The sequence below is a fragment of the Phyllobates terribilis genome, unplaced genomic scaffold, assembly GCF_046119375.1.
Source record: "Phyllobates terribilis strain yellow unplaced genomic scaffold, ASM4611937v1 Scaffold_4__5_contigs__length_816908805, whole genome shotgun sequence".
Classification (NCBI taxonomy): domain Eukaryota; kingdom Metazoa; phylum Chordata; class Amphibia; order Anura; family Dendrobatidae; genus Phyllobates; species Phyllobates terribilis.
The window spans coordinates 701,942,155-701,964,573 of NW_027362764.1; the positions used below are offsets into that span (position 1 = coordinate 701,942,155).

The window sequence follows — 22,419 nt, forward strand, 5'->3', positions numbered from 1 at the left end:
CTGTATGGAGTTGTTCAATAAAGGGCCCAAAATTAAGATAACATAGATGGGAGAGGTCTCTATGAATAGGAATTCCTAAGTATTTGATACCCTGTGAGGGCCAGGCAAAGGGAAAGTTGGACTGGATGGAATCCTATATGGATTTGGGGAGGGAGACATCGAGGGCCTCAGACTTCGCTGCATTGATTTTAAAATTTGACCATGTAACAAAGTGATCTATTTCAGCCATAACAGCATGGATGGATATATGTGATTGAGTGATATATACTAGGACATCATCAGCAAATAGAGAGCACTTGTACTCGGTGCCTCCCACCTCAATCCACCTAATATTGGGGTTATGGCGAATTGATGAGAGCAGGTGCTCCGTCACTAGAATGTATAAGAGAGGGGACAGAGGACATCCCTGCCTTGTCCCATTGGTGATTGTGAAAGGTGATGAAAATGTTCTGATGCACCCCCTGGGCCTTGGGACACCCGGAGCCGGACCCTTTTTGGTGGATGCTGGTGGTTGTAGTCTTCGTGGCGGCGACCCGGTTCCGTGGCTCAGGGTGGTCAAACCAGTGGCGGAACTATTTATGTGGTTTTGATGTTTAAATGTCCGACTACGCCACCCGTGGATTGCGGTCAGAGTGAACCGCCGCTACAGGGCAGACCACTGAGGCTGGTGTTGTGGGTGCAGCAGAGCGTAGCATAACTCCCCACGGGAGGAGTATAGCCTCAGGGCAGTGTATGCGGAGGATGGGGGTGATGGTGCAGGGCAGCAGCAGTAACGACACTGAGTCAGTGATGCAGTCCAGGGCCTTTACTCACAGTTCTTATTATCCAGACCACGTCTGCAGGTAACGGCTGCCCACGTCGTACTGTGCTCACCAGGTGAGGGGCTCAGACAACTCCCAGATAACTTTGGAGCGCTTCACAGGACCCCCTTTGTGTGTCCTTTGTCTGGCCTTTCTTACCAACCCTTCTGTCCGGCTGCCTCGGGCCTCCTCTTGGTAAACTTGGCGCCAGTTTCCCTGACCCTATGTGGTGCCTTCCTAGCGGGTGTAGCGAGGGGCTGCGCCACATAAAATGTCACAGCCTCCGGTTTCTAGCTGAGGGTCGTTTCCTGCCTCCACTAGTTTCGGGGACCGGTCTCCCCCTTTGGCCTGACCCCTCCAAGCAGGTGGATTCGGGCGTGCGGTGGCGACTCGCCCGTCCGCACCCCTGGGATCCCTTCATTCCTCCTTCCTGGAGCCTTCTCCACTCCTCTTCCTTCCTTCTCCCTCTTCCAGGCCTGGGCCTCTGTTACTAGGCCCGCCTCCGGAGCAGAGCTCATGCAGAGTCCCTGCTCCCTGCCACTTCTGCTCAGACTTCTCTGCACTGAACTAAGATGGTGCCCACCTTTTATACTCCCTTCTCAATGCACCCAGGAACTGCTTCCTCCCTGCTCCTGCACTACAGGGTTCCCCTTCCTCAGTGTTCCCTCCCCCCACTCCAGCCAGGGACAGGGACTGTCGTGCCCATCTCAGAGGCATATTGGTCGCCCTGCCCCACGGCAATGTGGTGTAATGCATGCAGGTGTCGGGTCCTGATCCACACTCCATCCTTACCTGAGAGTGAGATATCACACCTCTGGGTGAGGTGCAATACCTCTGTAGCAACCGAGCCCTCAGGGTGCTGCAGTTCCATTTATCTTCAGCCTAGGTGACGTATTGTGATACAGGGCCGTGATTTTGGCTATAAAAGGGTCCCCTAGACCCCTACCCCAAGCTTTTTAAGAGAATCATATATGGCGTGCCAGGAGACTCTATGGAATGCTTTCTCAGCATCCAACGAGAGTATCTAATTACAAATTTTTAACTGCATCTAGCCCAGGAAATACTTTGTGCCTAGTAGCAGTGTCTGCTACTCAGCGGATTATCCCGGCTGTTAAGCAAGCTACACCACCTGTAGTTTGGACACTTAATTTTTTCAAAGGAAATGCTTCGGGACCACGGGATACTCAGTGAAGAGCATCAGGAGGCACCCCAAGGCATAGGGGCTGGGACTGGCAGTAGGATGCCTTGCGGTGGACAGCCGAGCTCGATCCTTATAAAAGCTTTTTAACTGCAGCAGCTTTAGTGGACGCTACTGGAGCTGGAATTACGCGGCTGCTGGCATGAGACTTGCCCTCCAATAGATCCTTGTAAATCGATTTAAAGTGTATTCATTCAAATTAGAGAGACAATTTAAATTAAAAAGCTTAGAGCTGCCTCCACCACAGGGGGGCTCGCTCGACCCACCAGCGGACAGGCACCAGTATTGGGAGAGGGGGGCTGGCCGTCAGGGTTCACCGCGGCTCTGGCACAAACCCGGCGACACGGAGGTGGCACGGGCAGGAGCGGACTGGCCGTGTCGGCTTCTCACTTTTTGGATTTTAGAAGGGCATGACATGCCTATATCTGTGTCTCCCCCTCCTTTTACTCCTCCACCTCTTTTCTTTTCGCATGACTATATGTACTTGTCACTTTTCCATGTGTTAGTTGTGTCTTCTGAGCAGTTTGTCAGCTTTTGGACACCTTTGAAGGTGTTTTCTATGTGTTTCTATGTGTTTTTGTTTGCCTGCCATTGGTTTTAACGGTGTTCGACGAACAGTTTGGCGAACATATGGGTGTTCGACGAACCGAACTCGAACACTACGGGGGTGGCTCAACACTAGTTATAAATGGTCTCAGGGAATCTATGGACATGATAATTCCAAAAAAGGACATAAAACTATCAGAACACAACTCATTTTCGTATCAGGCAGGAAAACTTTTTAAAAGGATTATACGGCCATTCTGACATTGATTTTTCAAATTAAGTACACCAGCCTCATAAGGTGTAAACTTTTCAGTTGTGAAACCTGGCAACAGATCCTCTTGATGCATAAACTATATAAATGATAAAATTGTATCAAATGTTTTGATTTAGCGGGGCTGTCCAAATTAAAAAATTTCCAAAAAGATAATGGGATTGCATTTTAGTTACCTGTTCTCCGCAATCAATCACTGCCCTCGGCGGTCAGGGGATACAAGAAATAGGTGAAGACCAGCAAAATGACAGCAACATAGAAACAGGGGTATTTGTTATATTATAACATTCTCTGACTTTTGTTACATTTTCTTTTAAAGTTATCCTACGCTTGTTTTGGATAACTGCTTTTTCCTGGCTGCAGTTTATCTTAAAAGTAAAATGAGCTTTACTCAACCTCCCCGGGTCTAGCACCGAGTCTCTGCCGCTGCCCTGGCGTCTGTTATTGTCTGCAGCGCTGACATCATGTGGAAAGCGCTGCGGTCAATCACTGAGATCACGTTGTCCAAAGTGACGACAGCAGTGCAGACAATAATGGACTCCGGGAGCAGCCACGGAGACTCAGCGCGGGACCCAGTGAGGGTGAGTAAAGCCCAGTTTTGTTTAAGGCAAATTGCAACTCTGGGACAGGGGTTTTCCAAAAACTGGAAAGTAAGTAATCCCTACTCAACAGGTATAAAATATCTATATAATATTAGACAGGAAAATACTTTTAAAAAAGCAAGTAATTGCCGAGGATCTTCACAGCCAATCTATGGAAGCTGGTGAACTTTATACCTGCCCAACACACAACTCCGTTTTAGGTTCATCTCCCCTGAAATTTCCCCACACACATCAAACGTCAACTTTCATCTAACATGTAAGCGGCCCACCCAATCAGTGGAGGTCTCAACAGTCGGACACCGACCAGTCAGCAAGTAATCATTCATACTGTGGATAGGTGATAATTTGTTTTCACTGAAGAACCCCTTTAATAAATATGTACCATTTTACAAAATTTCCTACAGGTCTAGGAAATGCCCTAATAAACTTGATAAGGTATAAATCGCTTAGGTTGGAGACAGAGATTACATCTATACACGAAGGATCTTCCCTGGTTGATACCCAATTAGACTTTATGGATGTTTGCAATTTGATTCTCTAAATTAATTGGAGGGATCCAGGTGATGAGGTGCGTATCAATGTAGGTGAGTATCTATGGATGGTTTGGTAATGTGTCTATGAATGAATTTATTAATCTATGGTCCAGGGATTTAGTCTTGGCCGAAAGTGTTGACACCCTTGAAATTATTCCAGAAAATGAGGTAATTCTCAAAAATTATTGCAGTTACACATGTTTATTTCACATGTGTGCATTTGAACAGCACAAAAAAAAGAAGGCAAATTGGACATAATTTCACATACAAACCCCAAACGTGGGCCGGACAAAATTGTTGCACCCTCAACTTAATATTTGGTTGCACGCCCTTTGGAATAACTAACTGCAATCAATCGCTTCCTATAACCATCAACAAGCTTCTTACACCGTGCAACTGGAATTTTTCACCACTCTTCTTTTGCCAACTGCTCCAGGTCTCTCATATTTTAAGATCTCTCCACAAGTGTTCAATAGGATTTAGATTCGGACTCATTGCTGCCACTTCAGAACTCTCCAGCGCTTTGTTTCCATCCATTTCTGGGGGCTTCTTGAAGATTTTTTATTGTCATTGTCCTGCTGGAAAACCCATGACCTAGGGTGCAAAACCCAGCTTTCTGATACTGGGCACTACATTGCAACCTAAAATCCTTTGGTAATCAAGATTACATGATGCCTTGCACACAGCCAATGCACCCAGTGCTAGAGGCAGCAACACAACCCCAAAACATCTTCAATGTAGGTTTGACTGTAGGTACTGTGTTCTTTTCTTTGGAGGCCTCATTAAGTTTTCAGTAAACAGTAGAATGATGTGCTTTACCAAAAAGCTCTATCTTGGTCTCATCTGTCCACAAGATGCTTCCCCATTTTTGGTTTACTCCCATACATTCTGGCAAACTGCAGTCTTGCTTTATGTCTGTGTCAGCAGTGGAGTCCTTCTGGGTCTCCTGCCATAGTGTTTCATTTCATTTAAATGTCGACAGATAGTTTGCGCTGACACTGATGCACCCTGAGCCAGCATGACAGATTGAATTCTTTGGAACTTGATTGGGACTGCTTATCCACCATCCGGACTATCCTGAGTGGCAACCTTTCATCAATTTTTCTCTGTCTTCCAGGTTCATGGAGATTAGCTACAGTGCCATGGCTTGTAAACTTCTTGATTTTGTTGCGCACCATGGACAAAGGAACATCAAGATCTCTGGAGAAGGATTTGTAACCTTGAGATTGTTGATATTATTCAACAATTTTGGTTCTCAAGTTCTCAAACAGTTCTCTTCTCCTCTTTCCGTTCTCTATGCTTAGTGTGGCACACACAGACACACAATGCAAAGATTAAGTCAACTTCTCCCCTTTTTATTTGGATTTTCATATTGCCCACACATGTTACTTGCCACTGGTGAGTTTGAACGAGAATCATATGCTTGAAACAAAGTTGATTGCCCTCAATATTGGAAAGGTGCCAACAATTTTGTCCAACCCAGTTTGGGGGTTTTGTGTTAAATGTGTATAACAAAACAATTTCAAGGGTGCCAACACTTTCGGCCATAACTGTATGTAGGGTTCCTAAGGCAATGTTCACATGTTACGTTTTTGCAGTGTTTTTCATCTGCAGTCAAAAACTGTTGTCTTCACAGTAAAGAAGCTGCTTACAAAAATCATGTTTTAGGGTATGTGCACACGATGCAGAAATGAAGCAGAAAATTTCTGCATCATTCCTGCATCTCCCTGGCAGAAAAACGCATGCGGATTGTACATGCGTTTTTCCTGCGGAATACATGCGGATTCACATGCGTTTCCACATGCAGATTGACAAGCGCTTTCCAGGTGATTTTAGCATCACCTGGAAAGTGCTTGACAACTAGGTCACACTATATAAATCCATGCAACCAGCATGGATTTATTTAGTGTGACCGAAAGAAGGGTAAAAAATAAAAAATAAATGTATACTTTACCCTCCGATGGCCCGCGCTGTCCTGCTCACTCCGTTCTCCCTTGCCGGCAACATTGAATTGAAAGACCTGCCGACGTCAGCGTCACGTGACCCGTCACATGACTCTGACGTCAGCGCAGGTCCTTCAACTCACTGCAAAGTGCCGGGAACCAAGCAGGAGCGGTGCGCGGGCCGACAGAAGGTAAGTATACATTTATTTTTTTTTTTATTATTTTTTATTTTTTTTTTTACAGATTTTCTGCAGACCCCGGGTTGTCATGCCAACCCATCAGTAACCCGCAATCATGTGACAGGGTCACAGACGGCAGGGGCTGATGTCGTGCTTCCGGCGCGGCAATGTTAAATGCCGCTGTCAGAGATGGACAACGGCATTTAAGTGGTTAACAGCTGCGGGTGGATCGCGATTCCACCCGCGGCAATTGCAGGCACATGTCAGCTGTATAAATCAGCTGTCTTGTGCCCGGTTCAGTGCGGGCTCAGCGCCGGAGCCCGCGCTGGGCCGAGAGTGATGACCTGGGGCGTACTAGTGCACTCCAGGTCATAAAAGGGGTTAAAGGAGTTGTCCACTACTTTTTACGATTCCCCCAATGTATTAACCATGTGATTATAAGACTTTTTTTAATTACCTTTGGTAGTCTTTACTGCCGGTGAGCGGCGCTATCACTAGCCGCTCACAGGCATCATGTGACCCCCGGCTGCAGTCGGATCTGACATCCGCTGATGTCACGTTAAGCTCCGGATGCAGCCAAGGGTGACCCAGTGCTGCGTTCTACGGTAGATGCTGGGCTGTAGGTGGGGTTACCCCGCGCATCACACTAGGCACCCACAGCTCGCTTTCCCTCTCCTCATTCATTGAGAAAGCGCGCGGTGGATGCTTGGTGTGATGCGCGGGGTAACCCCGCTACAGCCCAGTATCCACCGCGGGGACTACATCACTGATGACATGTCTCACTTGACATGACATCAGCCGGGGGTCACATGATGCCTGTGAGCGGCCAAGGATAGCCCCACTCACAGGCAATAAAGACTACCAGAGGTAACTACAAAAGGTCTTATAATTACATGGTTAATACATTGGGGCAATCTTAAAAAGTAGTGGACAACTTCTTTAAGGCCAGACAACGCCTTTAACTTCCATAATTTATTGGGCCTGTCAAGTCGGGATTTCTATATACTTTAAACTTTTTATCTAAGGTCGCCATTTATTAGAATACAAAAGTTTTTATTCAGCTTGTTTATAGGATTTGGCCATCTTCCATCCAGAACTGACTAAACAATCAGAAAGTCCTGACTGTTATATGGTGTTTTTATATCTCCCGCATATTCTCTCTGCGTATATAACTAATCTACCCCAGTGCCAAATATTTCTTTTTGATATTAAAAAGTTTATTTTGCAGTGATAAAACGAGTTCTTATACTGTATTCAATAGAGTCTATAAAGCATCACGCTCAACACAAAATACCAAACTGGGAAAATGTAAAAAAAAAAAACATTATTAAGAATTTAAAGGAAAACAAAGCGACGGGGAAATTAATTTTTCCAAAACGGAAACCCCATCTGTCCAGTGTAATAAAATCCAAAATCATCAGATCATTTTTTTACAGAAAGCATCGCTCGTAGTATTCAATATGGACAACAAAAGTGAAATGAGAAAGGCAGAGATTTTTTTATTTTGTTATATATAAAGACTTTGGCATTGATCATTTTTAATATTTTCCAATATTAGAGTGTTCCTGTGTGTAAATATAAGAGATCTCCCAGAACATTGCAATGGATGTATTATAAAGGTCTAATAAAACACTTTACAGTCACGCTTTAAAGCAAATTTAACAGACCGCATTTTATCCCTGAATCCGCACAAGTGATAAAAAAAAAAAAAAGAATATTACATTTTACACTCACCCTTCGCCAAGCTTTTCTAGAACATCAAAGACCTCTTCTGGCTGTTTAGTCAGGCTGTCTTCACTCAGCTTTTTAAGTTTGCTAATAAAAGAAAAAGAAACATATAGACATAAGGTCAACACATTCCCAGTATAGAAAGTATCAACTGTACAGTATCATCAGGCCTCATTGCCACTTGAATCCACTGCAAGAATAAAAATCGCGACAGCGCTGATGTTTTGGTCGCAGGAAGCATGCAACTTCACCACAAAAGAAAGAAATGAATGCAAAAAGTATTTTAGAAAACGCTTTAAATATTTGGGAACTCTGGGTTTATAGACGGGGTGCTCTTTTCAGGATCCTCATCTCTTACTCTGGGGAACTTGTCCTGCTCTGCACTGACCAAAAAAATAAAATGTAGAAAATTTATTGATGTTCCATAAAATCACATGACCAAAAACATGAGAAAAAAAAAAAAAGGAGAAAAAGGGGAAAACTAAAGAAGGGGATGTGGAGGTGGGGGACCTTACACGTTTTGAACTAACAAGTCTTTAGTCATAGGTAAAGCTGCCATGAAGCCCAGGCCTAAGAAAACTCATTTACCTATGAATAAGGATGCGTACGTCCCCCCCATCACCTTCATTTGTGTTCCCCTTTTTCTTCATTTTTTTTTCATGTGATTCTAACGAATGTTAATAAATTTTCTACATTTTATTTTGTTTGTTGCTGCTGGAATTTTTCCTTTTTGTGTTTTTATCTTTGTACACAACTTATTGTCCGGGGAGGCTATATAATAGGGATTGCGTGTTTTCGGCTGAAATTACAGGTCAAGTGGCCAAATATCGCTATGTGCCACGGATACATCGCAGGATAATGCAGGTGAATTGTGAACCCAAGGGTACCGCAACAAGCAAGTTCCAAAAAGTTAGATCAGCTTACTTTTTAGCGACTTGTCATGGTTGCAATATCCTGTGGGCCACAATGCAACCCCATTCACCTGTATTACGCTGCAACATACCAGTGGTATATAGCAATATTTGACCTAGCAAAGCCGCCATGTTAGCCCAAGCCTAACAAAACTCATCTTACTTTGAATGAACGTCACCCATCACACAATCATTAAATATATTGCTTCCATTCACGCTTAACACATTTATTTGTCCATAAAGGATTATATTATAAATATATATAAAATATATCTCTATCTATATATTTTATGTTTCGACACAGAATCTGAGTCTGGTTTCATTTACTTATTTACCATTTAGCTTCAAAATCTCCTCGTTCAGTAAATTTCACATGCAAATTAAGAAATGATTTTAACACGCTAAAAAGGAATCTTTCAGCAGGTTTTTACTATGTAATCTGAGAACAGAATGGCGTAGGGGCAGAGACCCGGATTCCAGTTATGTGTCACTTACTGGGCTGTGTTTTGCGGTTTCAATTCAATCAGTGTTTTAAATCAGCAGATTATCACTAGAGAACTACGTGTTTCGTACCTCCTGGTCCAAGAACACCCCCACCACTGATTGGCTGCTTGCTTTGTACACTGTGCATAGGCAGAACGCTGCCTATCAGTGGTGGGGGTGGGGTTATACTGAGCTCAGAATTCAGAGAACTGCTAGATGAGAAGCAGAGAAAACTGTGATTGTAACATAACTGCTGCACCCAGTAAACAAAGTGATACATCACTGGAATAAGGGTCTCTACCCTTAAGTCATGCTGCTCTCGGATTAACCATACATGTCTGGTGATGCCTTCCTGAAAGCTGTATACACATCAATGAACGAATACTGTGTATCAGTACAGGAAGCGCTAACTGCGATTCTTCCTCCAGAACTGGCAACCATGTGATCCCATCAGGTATGTAGCGGACCCAGGATGCTACATTTTCCCTTGAGCTGTGGTTCAGCATTTCAGGACCGGCCATTATCCCCCTTTCTTGAACAGGCACATTTTCATGTTCTATAGTACAGGCATTTTTAACAGCTTTAAAAAAAAAATTCTTGTTTGGATATTCAAATAATTTTTGCTTCTTTTATTTAGAAAAGGCTTCATTTTTATGTCATTTTTATATATTTTTTTTTGTTTGTTTTTGCTGAAACCGGCAGAAAATATAAAGAAAAATAGAATAATACAGGTAATTTTTTTTCACGATCAAAAAAAGGTGTTAAAAAATAAAAATTAATTACGTTAAACTTAATTACAACTATGTTTCATACAAATTTTATATACTGTTATGTGTTTTTTTATGGTGGTGGGGCTAGAAAATAAATTAATACTGGCGTTTTTCTTTTTTTTTTTTTTTTTTTTTTTGGGTGGGTGCTCTAGTTTTTATTTATTTTTAATTATTTTTTCAAACACTATGTCCCCCCAATAGGTTTTTATATGAATACATAATTTAAATAGCTGATTTCCCCTGTAGCTGGGGCTGGTATATTAGACCCAGTTACAGGGAAAATTCAGCCTCATGGCTGCATAGCAGAACTGCCTGGGTTTCCTAGGACTAAGCAGCTCCTGGTCACTCCCTAAGCCCAGGTATCACATTATCACTGGGTGTATTGGAGGAAGTGTCAGTTCTCCCTAATCTGTATACACAAGCGCTGGTTCAGCATTGTGCATGCAAGAATCGAGAAGGAAAATATGGTAACATACAAAGTTTGACCTCTCCGTGGGAAGTCTGGCTTTGTCTGACAGCCGGTTCTCTGCCCCCCAAAGCGGCACAATCTCCTGCAAGCAGCTTACTCTGCATAGATATTCTGCAATGTCAGCGCAAAGTAAAGTGTGGACCGCCCGGACATTTATTGTATATGGGTGATGCAGAAGTAGTTAATATGCCGGACCCAGTTGCAGGACAATTAGCAATAAATATTGAAATGGGCCCCAAATGTCTTCTATGACCTTGTAGGAAGCACAATGTGTGAAATAATAAATGAATAAAAACAATAATAAAATCAATAAAACAAAAATGTAAAAGCTACCGCCAATGATTCTTTGTGGTCATAAAGAAAATAAAATGCAAAAAAATAAATCATGATATATTATATAATACACACCCACCCACAAACACAATGTAGAAAGAAATTATGGCAAACTTGTTCCATCATACCTCCATGCTTCATCCCATTTTTACTGAATAATCTGAAGCATCGTTTTGGTGGTCTGCTTTATGTCCGGGTGACCAGTTGCACACAGCTGCTGTGTTATGCGGTAGTTTAACAAAGCTCTAAATAGGCCACAATAATAATATTCTTACACTGCACCTGTCTATACGCTACCGACAGGAACTGCAGCCTCAATCCGTATTATTGTTACCAGAGATAAGGTTACAAGTGGGAATTACCAACAGGAATCAGCAACTGGAGGCCCCGCACATGGGTCATACGGTTATTTCATTGCTAAATTGTTAGCATTGTTTCCAACCACAAAAATGATGTGTAACCTGAAATAATGTACAACGCCAGTGACTAACTTCCTATTTTGTAGGACACTGAAAACGCTGAAAGCTTGCAGAAGATGACCGTGAGCGAGTGACGAGGTAGATGCAATCCTGCAAACCGGCAAGTGTAGATGGGAGTCCTCCATCATGCAAGGATGCTGCGAACTCCTTTTTATTTATTAATTGCAAGTATCTCTAACTCTTGCAGCCAACAAAATGTTTAAAAAAAATGCGCTGTACATAAAGAGAACATTTTACCATTCCACATACAACACTACATTTATGATCAGACGCGCTTAACGTGCAAGAAATCTGGTGCAATTTGTACCAAAAAAAAAAGAAAAAACAGGAATGTAGAAATATCCAGCATAAAAGGTTTTCTTATAAAAACACAAGATTATTAGAAAAAAAAAATTAAAAAGTAACAACTAACGCGTTTCAGACAGAATGGCCTTGCCATTATTTATGACACTTTTTTCAGTAGACGAGGGCACATGGCTTAGGGGACAAGAGAGTGGAAGAAAAGGGATGTGGCTTAAAGGGAGCCTGTCATCTGAATCATGCCCCCCGAACCATAGGCAGCATAAATCAGAGCCTGGCTACACGATTGTAGGCAGGTATATTCTTCTCTGAAGAGCTCTGCCATTTTGGAGAGAATATACTTTAAAGTTCTGGTTGAGGACGAGTCTAGGCCACCTTTTACCAGTGCCAACGCAGATGATTGACAGGTCTCTCCAATAGCAAGAGACCGGTCAAATCAACTAGAGTGAAGCAAGATGGCGACAGGGGCCGGACTAGTCTAATCTCTGTGTATAGTTCCTGTCCAGAACTTTAAAGTACATGTTTCTCGAAACAGAGCATTTCAGAAAATAATATCGTGTAGCCAGGCTCTGATTCATGCTGCCTCAATTAGCTGGTCAGGTTCCCTTTCATGTGCCGCACACCATGTGTCAAAATTTTGGCGGAACGTCAGCAAACTACTTTGCAGAGTCCAGCGTTAAGGGATTTCCAGCAATCCCATAGATGGTGATTTGAGCGGAGGTTGATCATGCACACAGTATTCCTCCATAGTTTCTGACAGCACATATTGCTACAAGTATGGTGCACTAAGGAGGGAATCAGACTACAAGTGCCCTGTGGTCGGTCCTAAGCCGGCTGATGCTCTGATGGTGTCAGCAGACGAAGCTCAATAAATCATCTACTTGGCCGCGAATACTAGATCATGCTGCAGACTTACCAGATGGCAGATCTGGTTGTAAAAGCCGCAGCAATTCAGCATCTTGTGCATTTATCCTTACAGCCCAGAAATGCATTCATAATTTTGCTAGTTACTAGTGATGAGCGAGCACTAAAATTCTCAGGTACTCGTTGCTTGGGTCGAGCAAATTGGAATGCTCGAGTGCTCGGTCCGAGTAACGAGCCCAATGTAAGTCTATGGGTAACTCGAGCATTTTTCCGGCGGCTCCCCCCGGCGGTCTGCAGAGGACCTAAAAATTGCCCAAATCGATGGGAACAGTAAAACAGAAATAATGAAAAACAAAAATGCTCCTCCACACCTTGGGCTATGTTCACACGCAGCGTTTTTGCACTTTTGCATTGCTTTCAACCAAGACAAATGCAGTCTTTGATACAGCAACTAAATGTAAAAAGAAGGTAATAAACTGTTCCATAGAAGTAAGGCTGCCTTCACACGTGCAGTTTATTCACACAGTTTTATTTATGGATTGTACACTTCTATTTATTTTGAAAATAAGCCCAGGGTGGTCCTAAAATTACAAAAAATAAATATGTACCTACCAGATCACCTTAGTTCTTCAAGGTACTCTATCACCAGGTTTTTGCTATCCCATATGACAGCAGCATGATGTAGAGGCAGAAACCATGATTCCAGTTGTGTGTCGCTTACTGGGCTTCTTGCTGTCATTTTGATAAAATCTCTGCTTTATCTGCTGCAGATCTAGCAGTGCTCAGAATGCTGAGCTGTGTATAACCACGCCCATGCCACTGATTGGCTGCTTTCTGTGTACGCTGTGCATAGGCAGAAAGCTGCAAATACATTGTGGAGGCAGGGTTATACAGAGCTCATGAATATGGAGGTTTACTTAGTCCTCTACTGATAAAAAATAAAAAAAACTTTTATCAGCAGATTATCAAAAATACAGCAAGTAGCCCAGTAAGTGACACTGTTACGATCAGTGTCTCTGCCCCTACATTTTGCTACTCTCAGATTAGGTGGCAAAACCCTGCTGACAAGGTTTTGTATCTGATTTACAGGATCCGCTGCTAACGTCTTGGTGCAGATACCACAGGACACCTTCAGAAGCATTCTAGTCCAGGCCTTAAAGGGGTTGTACGGCCTTGGGGTAAAAATCAGCATTCTGCGACTACAGACTTGTGAATCCTCACAGAGCACACAGTGCGCGCTGTCAGGATTCTCCGGTACCAGCACCGTGAGTGGGCGGGCACGTGACCGCAAATATGCGATTAGCATACATGTGGGCATGTGCCAACTAGACTTGTGTGGCCTTGTTCAATACAAGTGCATTGAACGAGGCCAGATAAGTCTAGTCTGAATGTGACCGGCACCAGAGAATCTTCAAAGCACAAAGCAGTGCTGTGCGGATTCTCAAGTCTGCAGACACAGAGTGACTGTAGACTTGTACCCCAAGCCATGGCAGACCTAGGTAAAGTTAGGCCGGTAGTTACGGCTGATGTGCGTATATTTTACATCTCATTTAATAGTGCTGCCATATTTCTAAAATACAGCAAAACCCTATCCATTATTGATGTGACCTGCACAAGACAGAGGTGGATTCTGGATTGTTGTATTTTCAAAAGAGAACAAAAGGGAATGACTTCAAGCGTGTCTAATATGTAAGAAAGCAGCGGGAAGAAACGAAGACGCCTAACACAGCACTGCGTGGTTAGATAACACTATGGAGCAGTGCTACCAGAGAAATGTGGGTTGTAATATGGAAAAGGAGTCAAAACTCAGAAGTAATCTAAATATTAAGCTTAATACTTAAAAAGAGCTGTCCATCTTTTGGGGGTTTTTTTGTTTTTGTTTTTTTTTTTTTTTTACTTTACTGAAAGCTTTGGGGCTAAAATTTAATTTTTGGAACTGGTTTTTAAAAATTTTCAGTTTCCCTTCTATAGCTTTCGTGTCACACTACTGCTGTCTGCAGGATGAGTTAATGGAGAAACAGTCAGTGAGCTCATTTAGATTGAATGATGTTAGAGTTTATAACTCTTACCCGTCTTTTTCTCAGCTGATAAATGGCTACAGACTACATCAAAATTGAATGTGCAGCAAACAGAGCATGTAAAAACCAAACGGTGCAAGATTTTTAAGGGATTCCAACTGCAAAAATGAACTTTAACCCTGAAACCCCGAATGCATGCAATTGAGAAAGAATTAAAAAGTCCCCAAGAGGTAGACAAATCTTTCTAAAGTCCAGGTAAAGGCCCAAATCCAAGGGCCGATAGTCGGCCGAAAGAGTGCTTGTGAGAATGTTGACTGCTGGTCACTGGACGGGGCAAACATGGCAGCGGTCAGCCCAAGAATCAGCACACTTTGTAAAAGATCATCACGGTCAGTTGCACTATTATAATGGCTGAAAAAAACACTGTTACCTAAAGTCCAAGGATGGACGGCTGCAGGAAAGATCGTGACATGCAAATGTACAAACACAGGTCTATGGACATAAGCAAAGGCAACCAGAGAAGGAGCGTACATGTGGGACATTGGTCAGCATAGAAGAAAGCCATATTTCCATATTAGTAAGTGACACAAATGGCTAGAACATTCAGCTTTTAAAATAAAAAATATATAATCTTATGCTACGCAACAATGAAATTCAGCCTGCACAAAGGCTGCTCTGGGAGGAATTACAGATCCAAGATGATCAGATGTCCATTTTCCATTATAGTCTATGTGCATGTTCACATGTCCGTCTTTTTGTGGATTGATAGTCTGCAAAGGGCACAGTTACAAACGAATGAGTCCATCGCATGAGCATGGTCTGTTTTTTACTGTTAAATAATTAGGATAAGCCTTATTTTGTTTTTTGGAGGTTTTTTTTTTGCATACGAGAAACTGTTAAAGCACTGATAGTAAAAACAGATATAAGGAGCAAAATGGATTATAATTGGATCCAGCACATATCTTTATTCGCGAAAGAAAAAAAAAAAAACCTGACGTGAATTCGTCCTTAAGTTGGCCATACACCTTAGATAGCCGTGAAGTAAACGTCAGCGGAGTGACTGCTCTCTCTCTGGCGGTGGCTGATATAGTGGAAGAAATTATTGGTTGTTTGAAATAATTTGTTGGAGAAAGAGTCAGGAGGGGTCTCCATACACATTAGATGGTAAGACTAAATCTGAAGGGGAGGATCAATCTATTATATATGGGTGCCTTACAAATGTGTGACCTGAGAACAGCCGCCTCCTCCGGTGGTTACTTGTGTTTTATAATCATTCTCCATTGCTGTAATGGATATTGGCTTTCCATGCTCCATGCAGAACATTTCTGGCATTTTCAGCTAACGACACAAACGAACGATGCAGGAGGAGCACACACTGTATGCCACGCCATGCATGCCACGCCATGCACGTGGCACCAGCTGCAAGTGGCTGCATGGAAATGGATGAAGCCCCCAGCTACAGACTGTATGATGAAGACAAAACCCCTTACTGCAGTGGTTGGCAATTCAGCATGGCTTTGTTCAGCCTTGATGTATTGCACCTTCTGACATGTCAGTGATTAGTGGGAATCTGAGAGGTCATTGAAGTAGTACACGTGACCAATATTTTGGGGTCACCGATGTGTCTGTACCCCTGATCCAGCACCATCACATTGCTACTAGTAAGGAGATAATTTTCCCTTGTGCAAAATAATAGAGGGAGATATGGGAACGCATGACAAATAGTGATGGTGTGTGCAGTACCTCCCTGCGGTGGTAGTGAAGGTCGTACTCACGTCTTCATAGTAACAATATCGCATTAGCGGCCGTGTCACTGAATGGACGTACGGAGTGTTCGGACTCGTTACTGACAGACTGCAATAAGGTCTGTTCTTTCTGAATGCAAAACCTCAGCAGCAGAGGACATTCAGCCATCCTCAACGTCTAGCAAGCATCTTGGCTAACAACCTCTTTAGGATCATTTTTCTTTGAGCTTTCATTGTTTCCTAGCTTTCCTCCAAGAAACATAAGATTTGGAGGGGTGTAGTTTTGAACGATATTATTCTTTTTACCATACAATGAACTGGACAAAAACTTTTTCAAAGTGCTGTGAAATGTTGAAAAAAAAAAATCAATTTCACATGTTAGCTTCAGTGATATGAACCTAGGAAAACGTTCCAATACACTAAGTGCTGAGTGGGGTTAATCGGCCACGTTTAGAGCTAGGTTGAGTGAACAGATGCAGAGTGAGTGGGAGGCTGTTCACCATATCTCCACCGCAAGGCAGAGTCCAGAGGATAAATACACAGCCTTCTGGCTCATTCAGTGTTTGGTGTGCATGGAGATGTGAGCTCCAGAGCTGGATATTTGTGCTGAACCGTTATATGTGGGTTTACAATTGTTCATTGGAAACAAGTCCTCCAACACAAAGGCTGGGGGTCTCATTGAGCTTTTATGAGAAGAAAATCCTCCCTGTCGAGCTCGTTTCGTGTGAACAGGGGACTCGCTACCCACAAAAACGAACCGCTTTGAGATCACATGAATGTTTGTTCGTCTGCTCATGCTGCCAGTGCCAGTACCATATAAATGGAAGCAAATGATCGACGCTTGCTATATCATCGATACACACCCATTACAGGAACATTATCGGCCCATGTAAATGGCTGTAACCAAATCACCTAGTGATATAGAACTCAGAGCATCGCTAAACTACACTGATACATTTACCCACCAATGTGCTCTATTAGGGCTTATGGTTGCCACAGAGAAAGCCCTTGTTTTGCCAGTAAAGAAAGAAGATGTAAAGGCAAATTACTTTCGTTGCAGAAACAAGAATGGACTGGCAGCTTATCCTTAGAGATGCCAGTTGTGAGACGCCACCACGGGAAGGAGCTTGTCCTTTAACGACAGCCCTCAAAACCGTTTGGAAAATGCTCCAGCACATTAAGTGCTGAGTGGGGTTAATCAGCCATGTTTAGGAATAGGTTGAGTGAACAGATGCAGAGTGGGTGGGAGGCTGTTCACCATATCTCCACCCCAGGGCAGATTCCAGAGGATAAATACACAGCCTTCTGGCTCACTCAGTGTTGGTGTGCATGGAGATGTGAGCTCCAGAGCTGGTTGTTTGTGCTGAACCTTTATATGTTGGTTTACAATTGCTCCATGGAAACATGTCCTCCAACACAAAGGCTGGGGGTCTCATTGCGTCTTTATGAGAAGAAAATCCTCCCTGTCATCTATTTCGTATGTAAGGCGCCCTGACTCTACCCCGACAGATGACGTTGGGGGAGAGAAGACTCTGTCAGGGGAGTCTGGAAGTGGTTCTCCCATTGAGAACACCCGAACATAAGGCCGAGGCAACCATTCTTATATATGAGGAATCGGAAGAGGCAGCCATCAGCCAAATTATTATTGTCTAACATTAGGCTGGTCTCAGATAACCGTATGATAACTTACCCCTTTTTAGTGCAGAAATAATGGACGATTATTATTATGTATGCCGTTTTGTATATCTGTCTGTACTTGACACCTGCTTTCACATCCACAATTAAAAAAAAAAAAAGAGAATAAAAGCCCCGACTGTTTCCTATTTAATCACAGAATACATCTGTTCATGTTGAATCCTTTCTTTATTCATCCTTTGAGCTCTATGGGCTTTATTCTCATTCAAAAACGTCTAAAAATAGTGCATCCTGGAAAAGTCTGTGCACCGTTTTGTGTTACACGCACTGACAGTCATCTGAAATCGACTTTAATATATTCATATAATCAAGGGGGATCCCCAAGGGATAAGGAAGAACTGCTCTGTCGGAACAGCTCATTGATAGACATTTATTAATGGCCGCCTTATAATACTACATTTTTTTCACAGCAGAAACATGCGCCTTTCCCCAGTGATAAAAGCTGATCATGCTTCTTTTTCCAAAGTCTCAACAAAAAGGGGGATCATCAAGCCCCATCAGCCACAATGAAGCAACAAAGGGCATCTCTCCCCCTGGAGGACGTGGCATTATACAACGCACCCCTCGAATTAACTGGACAGTATGTAATGCTTCATCTCTAATGTGGAGGCACTGCAGAGGATCTGAACACTTGCTGCAAGGTCACCACACAGATTACAGATGACAAATGGATTCTTTTGGAAAGGAGCAACATATGATTAACTTTATTGTCCAGAAAGTCTTCCAACAAAAAGATTGTGCAAAAAGCGAACAACCCTTTAGGCTATGTGCCCACGATGCAGAAATTCTCCGGATTTTTCCTGAGCGTTTCTGCATCTCCCTGGCAGAAAAGAAGGCATGGGGATTGTACATGTGGACTGTACATGCAGATTGTACATGCGTTTTCCTGCCAGGGACATGCGGATGTGAAGCGTTCTTCACATGCATTTCCACATGCGGGTTGACAAGAGCTTTCCAAGAGATTTTAGCATCACTTGGAAAGTGCTTGACAACTTGGTCACACTATATACAGCCATGCAACCGGAATGGATTTATATAGTGTGACCACAAAGAATGTCAAAATAAAAAAAATAAATATATACTTACCTTCTGATGGCCCCCGCAGTCTTGCTTCGCTCCGTCCTGGCTTGCCAGCAGCTCGCGGTACACTACACTGAAGGACCTGCCATCACATGACTATGACGTCAACGCAGGTCCTTCAGTCCACCGTGATCTGCCAGCAAGGGAGGACAAGGAGACCAGGGGCCATCAGAAGGTAAATATAATATTTATTTTTTATTTTATTCTTTTTTTTACAGATTCTATGGTACCCGGGTCCAGAGGAGAGTTTCCTCTCCTCCACACCCGGGTACCATCCGCACACAAACGCTTGGATTGCGCATTTACAGAAGCAGTGATGTGGATATTATGCGCTCTAATGCATGTCAATGGCGGCAAAAACACAACGCTTCCACATAATAATTGGTAGTGCTGCGTTTTTTTTCGCAATGATAATCCGCAGCGGAAATTCCCGCAGCATGTGCACATACGGATTATCATTGAGGAACATGGCAGGCCTTCTACCATGCGTTTTTAAGCGTTTCTGCAGCGTTCTTGCCGCTTTGGAAACGCTTAAAAAACGCATTGTGGGCATACAGCAGCCTTAAAGGGATATTTGCACAGAAAAGTGTAGGCATATCTACGCCAATCTTGTAAGTGAGGGGTCCGCAGTGCTGCCTCCATGGCACATCTCCCCTAAGGACCGGATAATCTGTTAGTAGGTCGAGTCCTGGGAATTACCAGATAAAGGTTTTCTTCCATCTCCCCATAGAAGAGAATAGACCTGATCAGAGAAGTCCTGTCTTGTGCAATTTCTTGCTGAATGAACTGCAGCAATTACACAACAACAAAACTGCAATCTAAGCCGGCAAAGACCGAGATAGGAAGCTCTGGCCCACCATGGGCCACAAGATAGTATTTCCCGCTCCCCAAAAATGTGCACTCAGAATAGCTGGATGTACATGTTTATTTCAGCACAGAGTTAATGAGAGACAAGGGGCTTCTGGGCATCCGCTTATCTCCCGACAGAACGGTATAATATCCCATATACCCGATCCTCACTTTCAGCCATTTATAATTAACATCAGATGCCAAGATCTCAGGTAACTCTAGACATTCTCAGGCTTTAAAGGGAATTTGTCACTGGGTTTTTGCTGCCCCATCCGAGTGCAGCATAATGTAGGGGCAGAGACCCCGATTAATGTGACTTGTCACTTATTGGGCTGCTTGTTGTCATTTTGATACAATCCCTGCTTTATCTGCTGCAGATATAGCATTGCTCTGAATACTGAGCTCTGCATAACCCCACACACACCACTGATTGGCAGCTTTCTGTGTACACTGCATAGGCAGAAAGCTGCCAATCAGTGGCGAGTTTATACAGACTATGGAGGACAACATGGTAGCAGGTTTACTAGTCCTCCAGTGATAAAATCACTGTTTTATCAGCAGGAGATTATGAAAACTACAGCTCAGTAAGTGACACATCACTGGAATCAGGGTCTCTGCTCCTATATTATGCTGCTGTCAGGTTAGGTGCCAAAAAACTGGTGACAGATTCCCTCTAACACAAGTAGGCAAAACCAGTCAATTTGCTAAATACCAGTCACACCCCGCCTCCAGTCCTCCCTCTTCACCAAGAAAAAACGGAATTAGTCTTACCGGTAATGATGTTTCCAGGAGTCCACATGACAGCACCATAGGAGGAGTAATCCCATATCCTGTGTAGGAACAGGAAGCACAAGAGGTTAAAATCCCTCCCACCCCCAACCTCCTCAGTGATTTTCCAAGAACCACATTGGCTGGGTACAACAGAATTTTATTTTAGACTGCTTAGACATATGTTAGAGTCACATACAGGAGCAATATAGGGAGGGAAATAAGGGTGCTGTCATGTGGATTCCTGGAAACATCATTACCCGTAAGACTAATTCCGGTTTTCCAGTAAGACCCCATGACAGCACCATAGGAGTATACCCAAGAACTCATAGCTTAGGGTGGGATAACTGCCTGATGTATCTTCCTACCAAACACAGATCTCTGCTGTGAGAGAACATCTAGCTTGTAGTGTTTGCAGAAAGTAGTATGTCCTGACCATGTGGCTGCAGTACATATCTGTTCAATGGTAGCCCCTGCTCTAGTTGCCCATGAGGTGGAAACTGCTCTGGTAGAATGGGCTTTGATAATTTCAGGGGGAGCTGTCCTTCTGAAAGATACGCTAGATTAATCATGAATGTGACCCATCTAGCTAAGGATGGTTTTGAAGCCTTCCTGCCTCTATTTTTCCCCCCAAACTGTATAAAAAGATTAGAGTCTAATCTCCAGTTCCGAGTGGCTTCCAAATAGGCTAACACTACTCTGCGGACATCAAGCTTGTGGAACTCTTCCTCCCTCTGATTCCTAAGATTTTCGCAGAATGATGGAAGAACCACCTCTTGGTTTAAGGTCATCAATGACTCCACCTTCGGGGAGAAACTTGGATTCAGCTTGAGAATGATGCAATCATCCCGAATCAGCATACATGGCTCGACAACCAATAAAGCCTGGATTTCACCCAACCGTTTAGCCGTGGTGATTGCCACCAAGAAGACTGTTTTCAGAGTCAAGTTCTTTATTTCTAATTCATTAACTGGACCGAAGGCAGGTTTGCAAAGGACTCTCAGGACAAGATTCAGATCCCACGGAGGGGAAGAAATTCTCTGGGTAGGCCTAAGTCTCTGGATTGCCTTGACAAACCTGATTATCCAGGGATGCGAGGACAATTATGTGTCGAAGAAAGCACCTAGTGCCGCAATCTGCACCTTCAAGGTACTAGGTCTAAGACCTGCGTCAAATCCCAACTGCAAGAAAACAAGGATCGCAGGGATGTCTCGCTGAGAGGTGTCTACCGTCCTGTGGAAATGACAAAAGGTCCTCCAGACTTTTTTATATATGGCCTGGGTTACAGGTTTTCTACTAGCCTGCACAGCCTGGATCACTCTGGCGGATAAGCCCTTGTTTTTCAGGATCTCCCCTTCAGAAGCCAAGCTAAGAGCTGGAGTTGTTGAAGATTCCGATGCAACAGTGGACCTTGCGTCAGAAGATCTTCCTGAAATAGTAACATGATTGGGTCTTCCAACGCTAGATGAAATAGAAGGGAGAACCAACTCCTCCTTGGCCAGAACGGGACAATTGACCGATCTTCCTGAATTTTCCGCAGCATTCTCAGAATTAGAGGAGCAGGTGGGAAGGCATATGTTAGGCCCTCTCCCCAATATTGTGAGAGAGCATCCACTGCCAGAGGAGGATATCCTGGGTCGAGAGAGAAGAAAGAGGTCGTCTTTGCATTCGTTCTGGATGCAAAAAGGTCTAGGTGCGGCTGACCCCATCCGCGAGTTAGTCGCTGGAACACCTCTTCCTTCAGTTCCCATTCTGAAGCCTTCATCTGATGCTTGCTGAGGTAATCTGCCTCCTGAATGTCGGATCCCCGAAGGTGAACTGCTGAAATGGAGCTCACTATCTTTTCTATACCTAA

General features: G+C 43.5%; 1 protein-coding gene across 1 annotated transcript in view; it reads right to left on the bottom strand.

The window, feature by feature from the left end:
* STK3 (serine/threonine kinase 3) overlaps window positions 1–22,419 on the bottom strand; it is a 231,141-nt gene that overhangs the window by 198,731 nt on the left and 9,991 nt on the right. Inside the window, exon 2 of the mRNA XM_073679611.1 lies at window positions 7,807–7,887. Coding sequence (XP_073535712.1) covers window positions 7,807–7,887 — 81 coding nt within the window. The remainder of the gene's footprint in view (window positions 1–7,806; window positions 7,888–22,419) is intronic.